The 14,771-nt window shown below is 48.9% G+C and overlaps 1 protein-coding gene across 1 annotated transcript in view; it reads right to left on the minus strand.

Moving 5' to 3' along the window:
• MYO18B (myosin XVIIIB) overlaps window positions 1-14,771 on the minus strand; it is a 226,745-nt gene that overhangs the window by 107,269 nt on the left and 104,705 nt on the right. The window contains exons 26-29 of the mRNA XM_027125285.1: window positions 11,200-11,354; window positions 7,451-7,574; window positions 6,375-6,575; window positions 2,342-2,452 (exon numbers count right to left, since the gene is read on the minus strand). Coding sequence (XP_026981086.1) covers window positions 2,342-2,452; window positions 6,375-6,575; window positions 7,451-7,574; window positions 11,200-11,354 — 591 coding nt within the window. The remainder of the gene's footprint in view (window positions 1-2,341; window positions 2,453-6,374; window positions 6,576-7,450; window positions 7,575-11,199; window positions 11,355-14,771) is intronic.

The raw sequence follows: 14,771 nt of genomic DNA on the forward strand, positions 1-14,771 counted from the left end.
TTTTGCTGTACGCCAGCCTCTCACTGCTGTGGCCTCTCCCGTTGTGGAGCACAGGCTCCGGACGCGCAGGCTCAGCGGCCGTGGCTCACGGGCCCAGCCGCTCCGCAGCATGTGGGATCCTCCCGGACCAGGGCACGAACCCGTGTCCCCTGCATCAGCAGGCGGGCTCTCAACCACTGCACCACCAGGGAAGCCCCTAAAAAAAAACTTTTAAAATCTAGTTATTTTGGTTAAGAGATTGGGCTTTGGAGTCAGACAGACCTAAGCTCAAGTCCGAGCTCGTTTACTTCCCAGTGAGGTAACCCTGGGGAAGACCCTTCACCTTTGGGACTCTAGTTTCCTCATCTGTAGAACCAGGACTATAAACCTTACAGAGTGCTTATGAGAATTAAATAAGTTGACAGACATAAAGAACCCAGCCTGAAACATGGTGCCCACTGGGTATTCAAAGAATCTCATTCATTTCTCCCACTGGGTATTCAAAGAATCTCATTCATTTCTCCCAATGGAAAATAAGCAGAAATTCGCCCCTCCATGATAACTCCCAGCACTTTACAGTTTATAAGGCATCTGCCATTCTTTCATCTTATTCTCACAACAGCGTAGGTAAGGTAGAACATTTTCTCTTATTGCTCCCATTTTGTAGATGAGAAAACTGAGTCTTAGGGAAGTTACAAGACTTACTCAAGGGCACACAGGTCTGGTTGAACCTAAAATCTATGACTCTTCTTTTCCAACTCTGGGGAGTTCTGGGGGGAATGCACTTGGCCCCTCGGGATGATCCATGTAAACCCCCAGAGGGGCCCCAAAAGGAGTATTTGAGGAGCAGGAAGGGCAGCAGATGCAGCAGCACCAACCACTGGGAGTGGAGAGGGGCTCAGTTCTTACTTACTCCCCTCCCCGCCCGGGGCGATGACAGGGTGCCGAGGAGACCCCATCTGCCCAGGACTTCCTCACTAGAGTCCCGTCTCCGCCGAGGTCCTGACCCCACTGAGGCCTCCTCCAGCCCCGCCCAGGAGGATGCTCTTGGGGGGATCTGCAGAGCACCAAGTGTCTGAACCCTCCTTCTCTTGGATGGATTAGTCACACCCAAGAGCAAGGCAACCACCAGGTTTGTTCCCTGGTTCCTCTGGAAGGATCAGCTACCTGAAAATCCACACACACACGGTATTGCTCGTAAGTTTCCAACCATCAAGGGTTACATTACAAAACTCTGTTCAATAGTTCCACATCTGTGATCTCCTTGAATCTTCCCTGTTACCCTGCAGGGGGCCATCATTATCCTATTTTACGGATGAGAGAAGTGAGGCTTATTAGCAAGGTTACGTGATTTCTCCAACACCCCACAGCTGATAGCTGATGGAGTTGGGAGCAGGAAGGGCAAAGATTCAAACCAAGAGTCTATGAGTTCCAGCACCCATGCTCTCAGGCCCTGCAGTTTGGAGGTCTCTGTAGAGACTCTGCTTAGGGAACTAATAATCAGAGTCAACCTTGGGAAATGCTACTCGGCCCCTTCTTGGAGACTCACAATGTACCCAAGGCTATGAAAGGCCCACAGAAACCCTACCCAGACAAAACCTGTCAAATGAGGCGTAACCCAAAGCTTCTCAGCAATTGCATTTTAAAGATTCATCTCACACTCACATCAGTGCATGCATCTGTAAGGAGGTCTGTCTCAGCACTGGCCATAAAAACAGAAAACCCTAAATGTCCAATGACAAGAGAATTAATGAGAGCACACGCCTAAGGTGGAATACTTTTATAAGCCATTAAACATGTACATTAGATCTGCATTTACTGACATGAGAGGAGGCCCAGGACAAACTTCGAGTGAAAACAGCAGCATGACCCCATTTAGGTAAAACGATCTCTCTACAAATATGCATGTGTGGGTACAATGAAAGAGAGAAAGAACATTTAAAAATAGTAATAATGATGGTGCCTTGGTGGTAAGATTTCAAGGGTTTACTGTCTTCTTACACACTGTCTGAAATGTCTGCAAAGAGCTTGGATAAAATGTAAGAAATGATTTGCCAGGCAAATAGCCAGAAGGGACTGGTCCCTTTCTTGAAACATATAAATCCTTACCCAAAGCATCAGTCACATGGCACTGTGGGCTCTTGGGAGAAATCTTGGGGTGATGATGCTAGACAGTTTCCGAGGATCGTAGTTAGGACAGGTACGTCTGCTCCAGCACCCTTGAAAGCACTGGGGAAGCTAAGGTCTCAGGTGGTTGAAGGGACTGTCCCCAGGCCCTGGGATTCCCCTCACTCTAAGGATGACGCACCCAGGCTGACCCTGCCGGGACCCCAGGACACAGCTGTGCTCGTGGCTCACATACCCGCTTCTGGCAGGACTGGCGGATGTCCTCCATCTCCTCCTCCGTGTCCTCTCGGTCCTTCTGGTGCATCTGCTTCATCCGCTCAATCTCCAGCTCAAACCGCTGGCGGAGCTGGGGGCGGCAAGGACAGCGCGTGAGGGTGGCCCACACCATCCACGTCGTCCTTAGCATTTCAGCTGCATTTTTCATTTTGGGACCGCATGGATGAGAGTCAAGTCATCCCCCCCACCTCGCCCCAGGCACCCAGGGAGGTCAGAAATGGTAGGTAAATAGCCCAAACACTGCCTCTATCCCTTCTGTGGTCATAACGTCACTAATCAATCATACTCTTTGCCACTGCGTTTAGATATCATTTTGGAATCCTTCTCAACACTCTCAGGATGAAACAAATTTGTCATCCCTGGAGCAGGCATCAGGGAAGTTCTTCTAGATGGGCGGATAGGTGGGTGAATGGATGGTAGAATAAAAGTTTACTTATGGGGCTTCCCTGGTGGCGCAGTGGTTGAGAGTCCGCCTGCCGATGCAGGGGACACGGGTTCGTGCCCCGGTCCGGGAAGATCCCGCATGCCGCAGAGCGGCTGGGCCCATGAGCCATGGTCGCTGTGCCTGCGTGACTGGAGCCTGTGCTCCGCAACGGGAGAGGCCACAACAGTGAGAGGCCCGCGTACCGCAAAAAAAAAATAAAAAAAAAGTTTACTTATGAAGACAGGAAACCCTGGAGAGGGAGATGACTTGCCCAAGATGCTACCTTGACAATTCACTTTGCCTCTGATTAGTTACCTTGCTCTGTGGAAAACAGCCTTCTTAAGATACATTTGTGATAGTTAGATGAGATGACATATAAAACACGTAGCGCAACGCCTGGCACAAAAAGATTACGTTTTCTTTCCCCATTATTTTGAAAACAGAGTAAGGATTGGCCCCTCCCTTCCCAGAAGCCTGACATAACCAAGAACTGTGTTCCCATTAAGGAGATGAGGCTTTTCAGTGAGAGCCTCCACCACCTGCTCAGGGCAGGAGAAGAGCTGCGTGTGATGTTTACGCCGTGCCACCTTACATAAAGGCTCTAGAACTGGACGCAGAAGGCATGGGACCCAATTCCAGTTCAAGAGTTTACTTTCTTGATTTGCATAATTCAGAGACTGATCCAAGCTCTTGCGTGTCAAGTTTTGTGGCATATTAGAATTACCTGGTGCCTTTTTTTAAAAAAATGTCAATTCCAGGGCTTCACTCTAGACCTATTGGGTCAGAATCTCCAGGATATGGGCCTCAGGAACCTATACTGTCAAGCTTTCATTGATCTATCCTCTTCAATTCTGTTGGTCATGGAGCAGCATGGAACCCACCAGTACAGACGGGCAGACTGTAGAAACTACAACGTCCTGACCATTTGCTACTCTGCCCTGGCACCTCACAGCAAGCTTTCATGAGGCTACAATTGCTGCCTCTCTAACATGGACATGCAGTCGAAAAAAGACAACTGTGGTCTTTCCCAACATTGATATTCTCTACTACATAGGACTGTGGCGAAGAGGAAGAAGAATGGTGTGCATCAGAGCCCCTACTGTAGTTCCCGGCAGAAAGCAGGCTCGCTTTAAATGCCAACTTCCTTCCCTGCCTCCTTTAAAATGACAGAGGTCATGGGAAGGTAATCCAAAATGAGGAGCATTTAAAGCAAGTAAACGTAATATTTCTTTTTCATTTTTTTCCTAGCCTCTTGGACACTCCTGACATCTGCAATATCATTTATGTCAAGCTTATATGAGTTAACATAAAATTTCCTGGAAAAAGTGCTATGTTGTAATCAATAAATATCTCCTGGATGTCTACAATAGCCCAGTGCAGTGTGAGGTGATGGGTGAAGCTGAAGATGGATGAAAGGGTTGAGTCAGCTTCGCCTCCTGTGTAAGCTGACGGGGGGTACTGGGAAGCTGCATTCAGCCTCGGGTCCCTGAGATCACCGTAGCACATTTCTGCTTCCGAGCACCGAGTGGTCCCCTGGTGGCATTTTCAAGAGGTAACACAACTTTCCAAAGTGCTCACTCTACTCTTGACTCTGGGTTGCTTTGTGACACTGTTCCACCCTCTACGTCCCAGAACAACCTGCACAGATATCCCACCTCCTTCACGAACCTTCACAGATTCACAGCTGGGGTTGGGGGGAGGCTAGGGGGTTGACAAGGCTCCGACTTCATTGTACAGATGAGGAGACTAAAATCTAGAGAAAACAGGGGGCTCGCCTAACATCACACAGACCCCATCTGCATGTGATCATCTCGCAGTTCCTTAAATGCCACGTGACTCCCCTGCCTCGAGGCCTTTGCAGTGGCTGTTCCCCCTGCCTGGAACTCTCCTCGTCAGCCAACTCAGACTCATCCTTCAGCTTTCAGCTTCAGTAAATATCACTTCCTCCAGGAAGTCTTCCCTGACTGTTCCAAACCTGCTCCCCAAACCAGATTCTGCAAGTTAAACCTTCCCATAACACTCAGCATAACTATAACCTTCAGCAGAGTGGAGACCACATTCGTCTTGCTTACAGCTGCGTCCCTAGCATCCACCCTATGCCTGGCACACAGTAGGTGCTTAATAAATATGGGTTTGACTGAGTAAAGATGCTGTTTTCTGAACCACTCCAGACTGTCCCTCCACGCCTGCCACATCCATGTCTCAATACTCAGCAGACTCCATCCCAATGGAGGGGGGATAAGTGAGAAGCAAGGGCCAGCACCCCAGCCTCCCCCCGACCGCCCCCACTCCCTCACCCCACTTCACCAGAGCAGCTCAGTTTATTTGCTTTTACGTATTCATGCTGCCTGGTCAGATGTTCTTGAAAAAGGAGTTCCAACCTTAAAACCATTTCAACATAATTACCCCTTATGAAATCTCACATGAGAAATTTTTTTAGAACTAAGCATCAAGAAAAGCCTTGCTTCCCCTTGAAAGCCTAGCTTGTTTTTATCTTGGGGATGATAAAAAAAGCATGGAACTCACATTTCCTTTTTCTCTCTGGCCACCAGGAATTTTAGAGCTAAACCTATTAAGTGTGTAAGATCGTATGTTCTGCGTGTCTGCTTATTAATTCACCACCCCACCGTTCCTTAGCACCGGTTTTAATTTGTGTTTTTCTGGTTTGGCTTGTTTTATTTATTTTTCTGTTTTATTATGCATACATCTTATAAGCTGCCTCGAATTCTTTGGGGAATGAGTTGGCATATAAACAAACAAGCCGACAAAATATTCCTCAGGTGCTTCGTTGAGGGGGCTGGTACAAGAGTATTGGATTCCTGCCTTATTCCCCTCAGTTATTTTGCATTTTCCAAAGATCGGGGCTCCCATCTCCCTGGAGGCTGTGCACAGCACAGGTAGCCGAGGCGCTGTGGAGTCAGATGGCGCAGGCTCCAAATCCCGTCCCTGAGCCTCAGTTTCCACATCCATAAAGTGGGGATAATACTCATATCTCAGCATATAAATTTCTTGTGGAGATTGATGAGGTGAGATGTGAGGAGAGCTTAGGGCTGAGTCTGGTACACAGACAGCGCTCAATAAACACCAGATATTGGGTCAACAGTTATTTAATGAGTACCAACTATGCACCGGCCTCATTCCAGGCTCTGGGGATGCCCTGATAAGCAAGATCAACCAAAACGTCCTCCTGTTTCCCTGAAGCTTATATCCTAATGGGGGAGAGAAGCACTGAGCACACTTTTTAAAGCACTATGGCATATGATGGCAGGTGCTATGAAGGAGAACCAAATGGCTAAGGAGCGGCGTGGAGGTGGGGTTGTTTGCAAGAAGGAGACCAGGGCAAGCTTCTCGGAGGAGCTGACACTGATGCTTGCAGGATGGCAGGAGGGGGGCTACATCATGAAAGGTCTGAACGTCAGACCTAGGGGGCTGAGGTGCTCTGGGGTACTAGGGAGCCACAGAAGGATGACGAGCAGTTGAGTGAGGCGCTTATGTCGTATTTTGACAACAGCCTTCTGCACTGGAGTCAGCATGGGGCAGGGCATCGCCCTGGACAGGACCTTCCTACCTGCTCCAGCTGCTTGATGGTGTTTTCCTGCTGGGTGTGGATTTTCTCTTGCTCGAGGGCGCTGGATTCCAGCTTCCAGAGCCTCTCCTTCAAGCCCGCAATGCAATTCTCCACCAGAGAGGGTGACCCCAGCAGCTCCTGCTTCTGGGCCTGCAGCATCTCCACCTCCTGCTTCAGCTGCAAGGTTTCTTGCTCCTTTCCCTACAGAGACAAGGTGGGCAGAGATCCGAAGTCACGTGACCATACTCCTGCTCCCCCTGGGACACCTCTACAACCTGCGGGAGGGCGCTTTCCACTGTTCAGTGCATGTCATCTCCACTGCCATCTCCACCTGGATCTCGCGGCCCCCCGCCGCGCCCCCTGTAGGACACCAAGGGCCCCTCCCTGGGACAGCTCAGACAGGCTGGGGTGGGGAGTTTGTGGGAAGCAGCGCCCTTGCCCCTAGAGCTAGACCTCAAAGCACAAACAGGAGGTGTTTGCCCCATTTGAAAGCTGTGTACCTGCCAAGGGTGGGCCTGAGATGTTGGAGCAGGGAAGCCAAGTGGCCAGGCATGACTCTTCCAGGTTAGAAAGTCAGCTCCAGGGTGAAAGAAGTTTGGGCTACATCATGAAGGAGCTGCCCGCCAGGCTAAGAGGTGCAGAGGTTCTCCCAGAGTAACAGGGAGCCACAGCAGGCCTTGAGGAGCAGCTGAGGGAGGTGCCTGTGTCATATTTTAATCAAATCCCTCTGCACTGGCACCTGCAGGGGACAGGGCACTGCCTCTAGCTGGGTCTAGAGCTAACTCATCCTGAGCACGCCTCTCCCCGCTCCCAGGTGGGCAGCTCGGAAGGCAGGCAGGTGACTGGAGCAAGATCCCGAGGGACGTGGAGCTAGGGAGGCCTGCTTATCCATCACCTGCCACCCACGCTTTGCTGATTCAGGCGCGCTGGACTCCAGTGACGCCGCCGGCACTGGCCGACCAGGACGGCCACACGCAGAGCTCTCGCCCCGCACCATCTGCTGCAGGCGTGCGAGGGAGGGGTTTCCTGAGACCCAGCAACCAAGAGCCAGGGGGCGCTGTGCCCCCGCCCCTCACCTTCAGCTGCTGCTGAAGCTTGCCCAGCTCGCACCGGACGCTGGTGTTCTCCTGGGCGACTTTCTCTCGGAGGCCCTTCTCAAACACGGACTCTCCCAGGGCCTGGGCCAGCTGCGTGTCAAACCTGTCAGAGCAGAACGTGGGTCACGGCCCCGAGGCGGGTGTGCCTGGACCGGGGGCGGCGGAGGGAAGGCGGGTGCTGGAGGGAGGCAGTTAGCTTGCTGAGAACCGCTAGGGACAGAAAGAGAATTAAATGATAGAGGGTTTGTGGATGTGGGGTAGGAATCCTGAACACCAGAGGGCAACGCTGAGGGTTTATAGTTTCCACAAAAATACCGGACACTTATTTAAAATGTGATAAAAACATATACACAAAAATAAAAATAGAATAAAACTATACAAATAGAGAATAAGAACAAAAAACATATAGATATACAGAAAAAACTAACCTATCAGGTTTGCTGACGTACGCCAAGGACCTTTAATTCTACAAGGCCCAGGTTTGGCATCTAATATCCATTGATTGGTACATGAATGTACTTATCAGCACAAACAAGGGATATTCAACATTTCATATTGTGCATGATACTGTGGGGCTCGTGCACTCATTAGCCATATTAGAGCACGGTTATTACTGATAGAACGCTGGACAGTTATACATACCATCTTGTCTTCATTTGGTTCCTAAGCAGAACACACAGAGACTGGACAGTCCTATGGGGGCCGTTGGGGAATCAGGAAGTACCTACTTTGGAGCGCACCTGCCCCTCCACGATGGTGACCACTAGGTGGGAAGCGCTTCCTGGACTGGACATCATTCCACTCATCAGCCTCTGTCCCTATCACAGGCGAGGAAACTGGCAGAGGCTCTGATAAGCCTCAATAAGATGTGACTTTGGTCACTTGCCCTCAGCCCACACAGAAAGGCCACGTGCTCCAGGGAACTGGGTGTGGCCAGAATGGCTGAACTGGGCATGGGATTTTGTCCTTGGTGAGAAGAAGATCTCCCTTGTTACAAGATTATCCAATGCCCCTTGGATGGTCATTCAAAGCCTCAAGACTCCTGAAAGAGCCAACTATAGGTCATATGAGGGGGGCCTACTGTTGGAAGGGCCCAGAGGCTTTCTGATTGGCTGTTGGTGACATCATTCAAGAGGCACTATTGGCTGCCTCTGAAATGGTCACACTGTGATGATGATAATGGTCCAGCAGTCCCAAAGGGCCAGGCTCTGAGCTGGGATCCATGGGGTCCTTATAACAATTCAGTAAGAAACACATTATAACCATTTCATACAAGAGAAAGCTGAAGTTCAGAGAGGTGAGTGATTCAGCCACAATCCCAAAGTGGGTTTGAGCCAGCTTCTCTGCTGATGTAGCTGGTCCCCCATCTACCTGTTCACGCCCTGGAACAGGAAGGAAAGACACTGGGGGCCAGACAGTGATGGATGTCTTAAAGGAGTCCTTACTGGGCCACCTGATGCCTAAGAAGGCCTCCAACAGACCCTAACTTTTGGAACGCACTGACCGACGAACTGCCTGAGGCCAGAGGGACTCACACCCTTCACCCCACTAGGAGCGGGCTGGGGGTCCAACCTCCCGTGGCTCCAGCACAGGCCTTTTCCCTGTGGAAGCAGCCGGGAGCTCCATCAGCCCTCGGAACTGAGCTCTGTGACCCATGAGTAACCATGGCAACAAGAAGCCAAACTCAAATAGAGCCGTTCTGGGCCACTCTGAACTTAGAAGCCAAGATGGGGCAGGGAACTCTATCAGCACGGAGACATCACTGCCTCCAGAGCCCAGCAAACTAAGGAGGCAGCTGCATCTACACTTCGATCAAGCTTAAAGAGGTGGGAGAGAGTAACACTAGCTTCTAGATCTCTCCCTCACTATAGGCATTCTGCCTGAATCTCCACCGTTAGACAGAGACCTCTACTCCCTTATGGGCTCCCTGCTAAAGTGCCAGCCCACCTAGAAAGGTAATGGCTGCTATTTGCAATGAGCATCAAAACATAAATTAACTTCTGCTGAGATATGGTAACGGAGTACAGAGCATGACAGGGCAGGTAAGTCTTAAGAAGAAGAAATGTAAGTATGATGAAATGGCGACTTTCCCGGTGGCCATCACGGGGAGGTTCTTGAGGACCTGGAATGAAGGATTCTGTCCAAGGGGGTCGATCACAGGGAAGACCAGAGAGATGGAATTTTCTGGCTGCATAAACTCCAAGGGCAGAACCCTGGCCCCTGCCACCCATCAGAAATCTGAAACCCCCTCATAAGGCCTCTCGGAAGTGGAACCCACAGATAAGGGCCAGAACTGTCACAGCTGGCAGAAACCTGAGGGGTGATGGAGTCTCACTTCTCAATTTACAGATGGGGGTCTGTCAGAGCCACTCTTCAGCACCAGGTGGCCTGCTGAAGTCCAAGGACGGCTCTGAAACATCAGTCACTGTCTGGCCCACACAGGTAGTGTCACTTGACAAGGTCACCCAGGAAATGACCAAGGTGGGACTAAGCCATTCTCCCCACTGCAAGGACAGGGTTTAGCCAGAGCATCCACGGGAAGGTGGAGAAGGAAACAGAGTCAGCTACCAGCAAGAGGAGAAGAAACTTCTCTCATTCTGGGGGGGCACTAATAACACCCCAAAGAGCTTCTTTTTTTCCCCCCCAAATGAAGGAGCCAGCTCAGGAAAGCTCAAAGGTGAATGAGAGAAACAATATTTAATGCAGATCGAGTTCAAGACCTGTGCCAGTCGCACGGAAATATAACTCAGCTTGCTACCTGGTGGAAATAGGCAACCTCGGCAAAACCACATCCTGGCACACATAGCAAGGTTTTTCTGTATTTTTATCCTGGACCTTCTCAAAGAGGCTGTATTTCATCTATTTGCCTCCTAGGAAGTTTCCATTAGGGCTTATCTGGCTCAGAACAAGACCCCTGCACACCTTTACCCTCACCAGGTGAGCTGAAGAACTTTGGACACAGCCAAGGAGTCCAGGGATGAAGCTGAGGTTGCACGTAAGGAGGCCTGTGAGTGTAAACCCGGGCTCCTGGTCTAGGCTCCACCCACCTAGACCAGGAAAGCAAGCACGGGAACCAGTGTGCAGATTCAAGACTGGCATCTTGTTTGTGCACAAAGCCCAGTCCCTGCCAGAACTGCTCGCGTGAGCTGAGAGTCTAAACTTCAAATGAAAAGGGCACTGACTGAAGTTTTTGGCCTCCTCACCATTTTCAACAGTGAGAACAGGAACCAGACCCTAGTCCTGCGGGATCTACCAACTGTTATCATCTAGTCTTCACCACAAGGGAGGCGCTCCACCTAAGGAGAAGAATCAGGCTGAGAAGGGTTGAATGACTTGTCCAAGGTCACACAAGTAGCAAGAGGCCCAGCTGGGACTTGAACCAGCACTTGCACCCCTAACCACCAGGCCAGGCTGTCTTTGGCCTCCACAATGAACTCTACACTTGATAAGTGGGGATGCGGAGGCCCAGAGGGGCCAAGAAAGTTCCCCAAGCTCACATGGTCAGTTGGTAATAGAGCTGAGACTGGGTAACAGAAAGGAATTATTTCTTGCTAGATTCTTGGGAGAACCATATAGGAATGTGTGAGGGGAGAGAGAGGAAAATTAGAGCAGAACAAGGATGGTAGGCTCCATGGATGAAGAGCCCTGACTGAAGTGGAGGGGTCTGGAAGAATCCGGAGACCCCAGAAGACCCCAGCACCCAGATGATGACGTGGAACGCAACTCACTTCTTCTGCTTCTTCTCTAGCTCGTGGTTTCGGCTCTGCTGGTTCTCCAGCAGGAAGTGGGTGTCCTGCAGGTCGGAGGTCAGATGGTAGCACTTCCTCTTCAGCTGCTGGGCCATCCTCCTGGCCCCCTCGTAAGCACTCTGCAGCTCCCCAAGCTGTGGGAGGAGCAGAACGAATCAGCCACCTCTGTCAGCACCGAACTGCCCCCTACTTCCTAGGTCAAGTAGCTGCTGTTTCCAGTGTGAGTGTAATGGGAAGAGAATAGGCACGGGGGCTGGAACGACCCTGTCCTGACCACTTTTCACCTGTGCCACCGTGAGGAAGCTACTTCTCTGAGCTTCAGTTTGCTCAGGGATAAAACGGGGGGCGGGAGTGTCTATCATTCTCTTAGGGTTTTTAATTTTCCTCAATAATCCTCCTGCCAGTGTGCCCACAGATCCTTTACGTGCCCTGCCTCAACTTGACAGCCCCTTAAGGACTATGCATAATTGATAACCACATCAGTGGGCATAATCCGGCGAGACGCATGCGCATCAGCCATGAAGCAGCCCAAACGGCACATGGAGAAAATGTGACCAGGAAACCCCTGAGACAGGCTCCAACGGTCAGGGCGGTAACTGGCGCTTGAGATGGGCTGACTTCCACGGGGACACGCGCTGCTGGAAACAAACAGGAAAGCCACGGCACTTGCATCTCCTCCAGGAAACACCCTCCCAAATGTCCTAGTTTAGATCTGAGAGAGAGGGCAACTCAGCACACTCGCTTTGAAGAAATGGCCTCATTAAAGAATTGCTTTAAATAAGCAAAACGCTGAGTTAATGAAGCCTGTAATTCTAAATTCAGTATTTGAAGGCAAATGGGATGTTTTCATATATTCTGCTGCTCAGAAAAAGGTTGCACTTCTATTACTTTTTAATGTAGCATGAGTATCCCTCCTTCCTTGGGGAGGCTGACCCGACTTTATAATTTGTTATAGAAAGAACTGGGCTGTTCCCCTGTGGCTGCCCCTCACTGGTTATCTATGTCTTCTGAGCATCATGATACAATGTCCAGCTTGGAAGTGACCCCTAAAACCATCTCCAGAGAGCCTCACTTCCACTGTGTATAAAATCCCGTGTGATCTCATCCTGGCCCACCTCTGCAAGTTGATTCCATGATACTTTGCTCTCACAATGAGGAAATATATATCTATATATACATAAAATAGCAGGACAGGAAATATGACAACTCTTATTGTGCTAACCTCTAATGGGGACACCAGGAAGTACGCAGATAATCACAACACGGCATGATGAGGCTTACATCGGAAAAATAATTCAGGGGCACCCAACCCAATGTGTCAGGGAAGACTTTCTGGAGGGAAGGACATTTAAGCTGAGATCTTAAGGTTAGTTGGAGATATCTAGGTAGGGAAAGAAAGTGTTCTAGGAAAAGGAAACAGCATATGCAAAGGCCCAGAGGTGAGAAAGAATAAGGCTTTTTGGAAGGAGGGGGGGAAAAAAAGGGAATGGAACAGAATAGAGAGTCCAGAAAAAGACCCAAAGAAATACAGTCAGTCAATCTTTTACAAAGAGGCAAATGCTATACAGTGAAGCAAAGACAATCTTTTCGACAAATGGTGCTGAAACAAGTGGTCATCCACGTGCCAAAAAAAATGAATCTAGACACAGATTTTACACAAAAATGAACTTAAAATGGATCACAGACGTAAATGTAAAATGCAAAACTATAAAGCTCCTGGAAGATAACATAGGAGAAAACCTTGATGACCTTGGATTTGGCAAATGACTTTTTAGATATGACACCAAAGGCACAACCCATGAAAGAAAGAATTTATAAGCTGGACTTTATTAAAACTAAAAATTTCTGCTCGGCAAAAGACATTATCAAGAGAATGGAAAACCACTGACAGGAAGAAAATATTTGCAAAAGACATATCTGATAAAGAACTTACCCAAAATATACAAGGAACTCTTAAAATCCAATGATTACAAAACAAACAACTCAAATAAAAAACAGGCCAAAGACCTTAACAGAAACTTCACCAAAGAAGGTTACTGATGGCAAATAAGAATATGAAAATATGTTCCACACCTTATGTCATCAGGGAAATTAAAACAAGATACTACCACACACCTATTAGAATGACTAGAATACAGAACACTGACAACACCAAATGCTGACGAGGATGTGGAGCAACAGGAACTCTTACACATTGCCGATGGGAATGCAAAATGGTGCAGCCACTTTGGAAGACAGCGTGATGGTTTCTTACAAAACTCAACATACTCTTACCATATGATCCAGAAACCATGTACTTTGGTATTCACTCAAAGGCACTGAAAGCTTACATCCACATAAACACCTGCACATGGATATTTACTGACAAAACATGGAAGCAACTGAGATGTCCTTCAGTAGGTGAATTGATAAATGAACTGTGATACGTCCAGATGATGGAATATTATTCAGAGCTAAAGAGAAATGAGTTATCAAGCTATAAATGAAAAGATGTGGAGGAACCTCAAATGCATACTCCTAAGTGAAAGAAGCCAATCTCAAAGGGCTCCATATGGTATGATTCCAACTATATGACATTCTGGAAAAGGTGAAGCTATGGGAACAGTAAAAACATCAGTGCTTGCCCGAGGTTGGGGGCGAGGGTAAACCGATGGAGCACAGAGGATTTTTAGGGCACTGAATCTATATGTATGAAACTATAACATGGATACATGTCATGACACATTTGTCCAAACCCACAGAATACAGGACAGTAGGGTAAACCCTAATGTAAACTACAGCAAACTACAGCCTTTAGTGATGGGTCAATGAATGTTCATTGACTGTAACAAAGGTCCCACTCTGGTGGAGGATGTTGATAATGGGGGAGGCTATGCAAGTGTAGGGATAGGGGGTAGATGGGAAACCTCTGTACCTTCCTCTCAATTTTCCTGTGAGCCTTAAACAATTGAGTTGGTTGGACTCAATGGTGTGCCGGAGCTGTCTCGTACCAACTTAAAACTGATTCTGCACATCTCTTCCCAGTTCCACATCCAGTGACATCACAATGGTAGCCTGACATTGGCCATGGTGGGAACATTTACACCACGGAAATCGGCAACTGGCAAACATTACACATCAGGGTCTGTTTTTAGAGCGACAGTTTATCAGCACACCACAGGTTGAAGTGTAGACTGGGTAGAATGCAGACTAGCGGTGGCTGGAGACAATGTGAAACAGAGGCCAAACTACTTTCATCTAGATACGCCAGACAAGGTTACATTATATTTGTAATGCCCAGCTGCACTTTCAAGAAAAAAAGGGAAATTGTAGGATGTCAGAAATGCAGAGGACACAAAACAAGAACACTCATGGTAGATGCTGACACTATGGCAGCCAAGGTGGGGGAGAAGAAGAGCAGCAGAAAGATCCAGAAATATCCCTAATGATAGAGGCTGTGTTCAAACGCCCAGAGGGAGACAGGAGACAAGGCCATGGGGCCACGGAAGGTGGGAGCTTGGAAGGAAAACCCCTGCACTAAGCCAGGACCCTGAAAGAGCTGCACCTATGTG

Source organism: Aethalodelphis obliquidens, unplaced genomic scaffold (genome assembly GCF_003676395.1).
Source record: "Aethalodelphis obliquidens isolate GAN/ISIS:26980383/991018 unplaced genomic scaffold, ASM367639v1 scaffold28, whole genome shotgun sequence".
NCBI classification, from domain to species: domain Eukaryota; kingdom Metazoa; phylum Chordata; class Mammalia; order Artiodactyla; family Delphinidae; genus Aethalodelphis; species Aethalodelphis obliquidens.